Below are 8,036 nucleotides of genomic sequence, written 5' to 3' on the forward strand. Positions count from 1 at the left end.
CATACCCTTTAATCCACTACCAGACATTCCCTCCCCTTTATCTCACTCTTGCAGGGACCCGCGTTCTCCCTCTGTGACTGTTTCCCGTCTTTCTCTCCTCTGCCCCCCCCCCCCCCCCCTTGCTTTCGGTAATGGTCGATGACAGTGCTTTATTTCTAATAGAGTGCCTGTGGGTGCCCAAAGCAGTCCTCAGAAGCCCATGGCCGGTACAATTAAATGTCGGCACGCCGAGTACTGAGGCTGGGAAGCCTTGAATCCACCCCAGGCCACTATAATATACAGCCAGGCACTGCTGTCCATTCCTCTGTGTGCGCCTGCTTTCTCCCCTTGTGGGGGGTTTCCGTCTTTCTCTTGCTGTAGTTTGCTTTATGTTTTATGTGGTTTCTCGCTCTTGCTCCCTGGAAATACCTGGAAGAAAAGTAAGCGCCGGTCCCCAAAAATAAGCTCCAGTGGGCCCCACTGGCAACTTGCCAGATCAAATTAGACCCTGGTCGCTGGGAAAAACATAAGTACTGCTCCCTCAAAATGAGTGCCGGTTTGCCCCACCGGCAACCACCGGCTGAAAATAAGCACTGCCTTTAGTAAGGGGAGGAGGAGGCAATGCATGAATTATTCTAGGCAGCTGTCCTTCTTTCTTGTCCAAGTCACTGCAAGGAAAAGGATTACTCTTTTTCATGTACCATTAAAAATATTTAATTCAACTAAAGTAAAAGAAAACACATAAAGCATCAACATATACAAAGTGTGCAATATGGCAACCGAGTTACACTTTTAAGCAGTTGGTGAAATTATCCTATTTTTGTAATATCTGCTCTTTGGGGGACACATTTGATCAGCACAAAAGAGAATGTGAGTCTAAAAATGCATCGTTCCTCTGACGTAGAGCTTCTTGTGGCCTCGAAGCGCTGGAAACAGCAAGAAAGCGAACCCACAAGATTCACTGCCCTCAGCATGAGTAGGCCATCCAGTTTAGTTTCTTTCCTGAGCAGCCCAGTACTTACAGTCCTGATTTTTTTTATAGAGGGCTCAACGTGACTATAAGTCCCAGAATGCAATTCAAAAATCTAGCACAGGTGAGATGCTCACACCTGAACATTGAAAACTTGAGACTACTGCATGAAATACTATGTCTGACCCGAATCTAGGATCCCAACTTGTGGACCGAGAAATTATGACTCAGTCTTACCAGGGTTCTTACCTGCGGAACGCGTGCTGCCGTGCCCCTCTGCAGCAGGTGCATTACCCCTCCGAGCTAGGGTATCGGTTTGTTCGACTGACAATCTACAATTTGCCTTGTGCCGCTGCTACCAATGACCTTTTAGTATCTCAGTGTGTGGCACTGAGTGTGGAGAGTTGCATAATGTACATAGAAAACATTTCAGTGTACACATACTATGAACCTGAAGACCCACGATAAATGCTAAAACTCGTTAAATTCACGTCATGACCTAAACTCGTGAGAGTTAGCATGTTATAGAGTGACTTATTATTTTTTTCTTTCTGCCCTCTAACGAAGCACATATGTCGCATTAGAATTGCTTCTAGGCGCTTCAATAGATTCTGCACGTCCTTTGATGTGCTGAGGTCACGTAGTTGGTTCAGCTCCCGGCGGGCCCACTCAGCCTTTCATCCTTCTGAGGTCGATAACATGAGTACCGTTAGGTAACAATAAACATCTGGGGGCAGATTTATGAGCCCCTTGCGCCTCTTTTGCGTCACTTTTCCCATGTTAAAAGTGACGCAAAAGTGGCGCAAGGGGCTCATAAATCTGCCACCTGTTATTTAGCGCCAAGATGCCTACAGGTGAACTTGCGATTTACAAATACACTGGTCATTATGTGGTACTGGGGCAATATGCTTCATGCCACTTTCAGGGGTATTCAGTTCTTGATAAAACGTAAAGATACGTGACGTTTGACATTTCAAGGGCAGCGTACATGCAACACAATAATATCAGCTATTTTTTTTTCTTCAAGACAAACTTGAGATAAAGCATTGTACGCGTTTTAGGAAAGTTTAAAAACACATTCATCACTATTTTAGTTAATCACAAAAGATCGGTGCATGCGGAATTTTTTTCGCCATGATCGTAAGTGCACGTGCAGTTTGTGATGGATGGATGGGGACTAACCTTAAAACCAGACCGGTTGGTGTCAATCATGATGTTTCCCCCGCTTACATTTCCTTGGAGGTGGATATAGGTGCATGAGTGTGTGGGTTCAGTAGCAGTATCTATAGGGTCAAACGATGAGCGACCCAGTTTCTGTTGCCTGTTCTGCACTTTTCAGACTGCATGGTGCTTTTCCTCTTATTTCCCTTTCATTTGCTGGATAGAGCATGTTTTAGGTTTCATATTGTATTTATAATATAATTGATATTTTGAACGATTTAAACTGTTTGAAATTACCTTCCCGGAAACAAAATGTGCAGAACGTCCATATAGCACGGAAATATACAGAAAGGTGACAAGAGCTAACCTGAGTGTTTTTAAAGAATGTGAAAGTTAATCCGTTCTAAAAAAAAAAAAAGTCTAGTAAAGTAACATGATGATTGGCATATGATTTATTACTGAATACATTTTTTTTTTGCAAATATCTTGTTGGTGATAACGTACCACTTCATTAAAAAAGTAAATGTACATTGAATCCAAAGGAGGGGAGCGCCTGTGGAAAAATATTTTAGTTTTGGAATATTTCTAAAATATTTTCTTCTGAAAAAAAAGTGTTCCGAATGATTATTTAAAGTTCAGAAACTTTTCTGAACTGAAGGAGACTTGTTCTGTTCATCAGCCAAGCCACACCCACTTTCACGTTTCAGCCAATAGATATGAGAGGGAGAGAGAGTGGGCATGGCTTCGTAACTGCATTTAAAGCAGCCCGAGCAGGTACATTCACCATTGCTCTACTTTTACTGAAGACCTCAACAGCAGCCTACCACCACCACCATGACATTCACCAATGATGAGAGCCAACACATCCACGACGTCTGCGGCAAGATTAATGTTGATCAAGTAGGGGCAGAAGCTCTTGGCAGGTAAGCAAAAAGCATGTGAATGCCTGTTACTATGACACTGATCAACCCATTAATCTGTGTCACACACAAAAACAGACACACCCAGACAGACACACACACACATACACACAGACACACACACATTTATGACATAGAGTTGAAAGTAAATATAGACAAAAAACACTGTGTTTAGTACAACTTTTCTTATAAAAACACATTTCTGTTATTTCTACATTGGAAAGGTCAGGTTCCAGGTTTTGTACCAAAACTGACAAACTGACATGAGAAAAACACTATTTACTGTCTCACAGATTGCATGCTACTTACTTTACAAGGGGAAACAGCCCCCATGTTTGTTTTTACGCCTCTTCAATGTGTTTTTACTTTACTGCATTCTGGTTTGAGGTGCATTCATTTTTTATAAATGAACACATTTGAATAAATATCATATTGTAAGCCTTAGATGTAGATGTGTAGGCTGTTATATGAAATTAATTTCCTTTGTTGATGGAGGGCAGGGACTTCTAGAACAACTCTAGGCCTTGCCTCTACTGAATCACAGTCCCGACACACAATATAGATAATATATGACATGTTACCTATTCAGTGAAATGCCACGGTGAAATACTGTTATGGCTGTGATATAAATGTAAACCCCCTTAAAATGCCTCCTTTATGGTTAACTTGTCAAACCATAGTTTTCAAACATGCCATGCACACCATAACTCGCACACCTCAAGCTTCACACTTGAGGAAGAGGAAATACAGAAATAGATAGAGTTTAAAAAATACAACTTCCCCGGAGCCCTTCTTAAACCACTACTGTCACTTGTCCCCCATCACAGTGCGATTCTGAAATCACGCCCTTGGCTTCTTCAACAATCCACAGACTTTTCGCAAAGGGTGTCCGAAATGTCCACCTTGTGTGTCGGGCACGAACTACTACTTTTCTTCCAGTCATATTGGGGAGTCCTTGGCCTTCTGATTTAGGCTCCCCTGGTCATTCGTGTGTTTGCAACATTGTTGGGTCGTGGCTGTGTCTAATGCTACACATTTGTAAAGGGGTTTCTAAATGTTAACAGAACCCAGAGACACCATTATTTGATAGTAATCATGATGCATATTGCACATTTCCTATTATGTATATTTTTTCTGGCATGTCTTTTAAAGAAGTCTGAGAGTAACGAAAGCAGAGCTACAGATTATTGTAATGTAGTATACGAATCAATACCTAGCTTGACGTTTCTCATTGGATAAAAACAATAATTCGTGTTTTGTCTTTTTGGGAGGATGTAATTTCCAATGCTACATAGTGTTGATTGTGGTATTAACAAATCCCTAACACAATCACACAAAGACACATGCATACACACACAAGTACTTGTTGGGTAAACCTTAAATTCAAAGAAATACGTCACAGGCAGGAATTACAGCCTTCATCAGGTTAAAAAAAAATAGATAGACAAACATGTAGATAGATAGACAGATACAGAAAGACAGACAGGTAGAGAGACAGATAGATAGATAGATAGATAGATAGATAGACAGATGGAGAGAGAGATAGATAGATAGATAGATAGATAGATAGATAGATAGATAGATAGATAGATAGATAGATAGATAGATAGATAGATAGATAGATAGATAGATAGATAGATAGATAGATACAACCACTGACTGCTGCTGTTTGCTCTTCTCTTTCTAGGCTCATCTTAGTCAACCCATGGACAAGGAGATATTTCAAATCATTTGGTGATCTCAGTAGCGCCGAAGCGATCCAGCACAACCCTAAAGTTGCTTCCCATGGTGCCAAGGTGATGCATTCCATTGCGGAGGCAGTCAAACACCTGGATGACCTGAAGGCATACTATGCAGATCTCAGCACCATTCACTGCAAAAAACTTTATGTGGATCCTGCCAACTTCAAGGTAAATCCAAATAATCTTCTCTTTAGGTCGAGTCTAGCGGCAGTGCGCATGCGCTTTTTTTTGATTAATTATGAGGCTTGTTAGTCCCGCCTTGTCTTCATTTGTTAATTCCCATAAGGACTGGACCTTTTGCTTGGCTTGTTACACGGTGGGCTTTATCTGGTGGGTGAGCACTATCTTGATAATGGACACTGATGGGGACAATGGCGGCTGCAGAGCTATGTGCTCTAAATTGTATGCTTTTTACTTTAGGGAGCACGGCGCACGCTTTAAGGACACCGCGCTCAGTTTATTTATTTATTTCTTTATATTTCATATTTAACATTCATGTGGAGGGCAGCGTCCACTTCTGAGACACCGAACTCTGTTTTTTTTTTTTTTTTACTTTAAAACTGAGTGCGACGCCACTTCAAGGACACCACGCTCGGTTTCTTTATATATTTTTTAACTTTAACACAGAGCGCGGCGCCCGCTTCAAGGACAAGTAAAAAAAAAAAAGAAACTGAGCGTGGTGTCCTTGTAGCGGTGCCGTGCTCAGTTTTAAACTTAATCATTTGCAATGCAATTGGTCTCGCTTTTACACAAGTTTAAACTATTGGCATTGTAAATGACAATCCCTTTTATTTATGTTTTAAAAAACAAAAATAATAGGCATTGTCATTTAAAAAGCCAATAGCTTAAACTTGCGTAAATGCAATACCTATTGCATTGCAAATGCTTGTTTTGGGATTGCTTTCTGGTAGCATTAGATGTGTTTGCTTGTACTTTAGTGTGTCTTATTTATCGACTGGTTTCGGCTTCTTATGAACTCTGTTCGTGCGGACATGTCTTAGGTGTGACCACAGTCACAGTAATGCACAAGCAAGTAAATTCTCAACCAGTCAACTGATGCTTACTCGGTGTCCATCTTGTTTGCAGCTTTTTGGTGGAATCGTGAGCATTGTCACGGGCATGCACCTTGGAACTGACTACACCGCTCAGAAGCAGGGTGCCTTTGAGAAGTTCCTGCATCACGTTGAAGCAGCCCTAGCCACTGGGTACCACTGATCTGTGAAGAAGCTACTCTCTAAGGGTCCTGCAGCTACAGAATGTCCACCATGAGATATGTTCATCAACATACATGAATTGAATGTTTTTTGGTAATTTGTGGTTGTACTTGTAGCAGCAACACCGAGCAACTAATAAAAGAAAGATTGGCAAAGATGATAGTTTAGACTTTTCTGTGGTGTACGTCTGCAAGACAAACATGTGTACAGATCTCTCTTCATGCATTTCACTAGTTGCCTCACTGGGCCATGCATAGGAATAGAGGATGCAACCAGGCATGAGAAACTTCAATGTCCCTAAATATATGGGTCTATACTTGAACCAATTAACCTACACCTGAACAAATGGGGATTTATCAGGTCTAAGCCAAGCAGGCAAGCATATGTATCTATACCTGTGTATATGGGGACATACTTGAACACTTGGGGCCTTATTTACAATATTTTGTTGCACAGCAGTGTAGCAAGACATCCTGCTGCACTGCTGTGTGTCAAAATAAAAAGTCAGGCATGCACTGTATCTACAAGATACGGGACATTCCTGCCATTCTCCGCTGCACCGGTGCACAAACACAGCATGCGCCAATGCAGACACCCTTGAGTCATTTAGCAAGAGTGCCCGTTCTGCGAGCATGATTGTTTTTGTGCAAGAAGGGACACCTTCTTGCACAATTCAATCATTAATGGCAATTTCCTCTTACTATGTGTGCTGCAGAACGCAGCACACATAGAAAGAGGAAAAATCGAGGAGCAATAAAAGTATTTCTCCTCGTTACGCCACTCCGATGCCTCCCCTGTGTAGGCGTAGGAGTCTGACGCATCCCCAGCTTTAGAAAACATTGTAAATCTGGTAATGTGTCAGGTCCACGGATGGGAACACCCAGAGCAACACCCATGGAACGCCCCTTTAAAACAGAGTAATGCGTGGAAGTGGCCCATATTTACAAGGCCATGAAAAGTTGCGCAGGATGACTTTACATGGCATTGTAAACATGGGGAAGCCCATTGTGCTACCAGTGTGTCAAAAATGTGATGCACTGGGGGGAGCAATAGGCCTGTACTTGAGGCCCTTGGACTGCAGGGAGTATAGATGGTCATTGTTGAGCAAATGGTGGTATATCCGGGCATACGAGCCTGGACTGATAATATGGGGCTATACATGAACACAAGGGACAAATCCTGTCATTATGTGGGGATGCAACTAAATATATTGGGCAGCTGAAAAATTGGCCTATAACTGTATAGATGAGGCTTTACCGGGCATGCACTCATTACATCTGCCAATTTATAACTGCCCAAGGAATATAAGGCTGCATTTGTAGCTTTAAAGCTGCCCCTGTTTGCTGGAGGCTGCACTTGACATTTGGAAGCAAGGCACACTGGGGTATGAGATAGTTGTCTCATAGCGTTTAAGACTGTGTCTTAACATTTGCACCTGTGCATTGGCATCGAACAGGTTCCTGGGGATTTGAAGATGTACTAAGGCATTCAGAGGCGTAGCTAGGCCTTTTACTGCTTGTGGCGGTCCCAGCCTTTGCCGCCCCATGACGTGCGGCAGCTGTAAAGGTGTGTGGGGGTGCTGGCGATCAATTCCTGATTTTGCTGCCAGCGCGGCCGCAGGTAAGAGTGGGGGGTCCACCGCCCGATAACTTGTACGCCCTGGGTGGACCCCCCCACCCCCACTTGCTACGCCACTGAAGGCCTTTGAGTGTGTAACTGGGCTTGAGCCTGAAAATTGATGCTACCATTGAGCACCTGAGGCTCTATAAGGGATTTGAGGCTGCACTGAGAATTCCAACTTTTTGAGAGCTCTCTCTTTCGCTACAACTTAGTTGTAAGGCTGAAAGATGGCTGTCTAGGAGGTTTCTTGAGATTGATGAAGAAATTCGCTACAACTTAGTTGTAAGGCTGAAAGATGGCTGTCTAGGAGGTTTCTTGAGATTGATGAAGAAATTTAAGAAGAAGCAACATCTAAAAGGCTGCTTTCATATTGTGGGAAGAAAATAAACATGTGTGCTCATCATGAGTTTCAGTAGAGGCTATGGAGAAA

The 8,036-nt window shown here is 42.5% G+C and overlaps 1 protein-coding gene across 1 annotated transcript; it reads left to right on the forward strand.

Annotated features, from left to right (window-relative positions):
* The first annotated feature begins 2,858 nt into the window (after positions 1-2,858).
* Positions 2,859-6,141, forward strand: LOC146790087 (hemoglobin subunit beta-1). The gene is made up of 3 exons (XM_085628443.1): positions 2,859-3,033; positions 4,718-4,940; positions 5,859-6,141. The coding sequence occupies exons 1-3, from the start codon at positions 2,945-2,947 to the stop codon at positions 5,985-5,987; spliced, it is 441 nt and encodes a 146-aa protein (XP_085484569.1). The 5' UTR covers positions 2,859-2,944; the 3' UTR covers positions 5,988-6,141.
* The last annotated feature ends 1,895 nt before the right edge of the window (positions 6,142-8,036 follow it).

The sequence above is a fragment of the Triturus cristatus genome, chromosome 10, assembly GCF_964204655.1.
Source record: "Triturus cristatus chromosome 10, aTriCri1.1, whole genome shotgun sequence".
Lineage (NCBI taxonomy): Eukaryota > Metazoa > Chordata > Amphibia > Caudata > Salamandridae > Triturus > Triturus cristatus.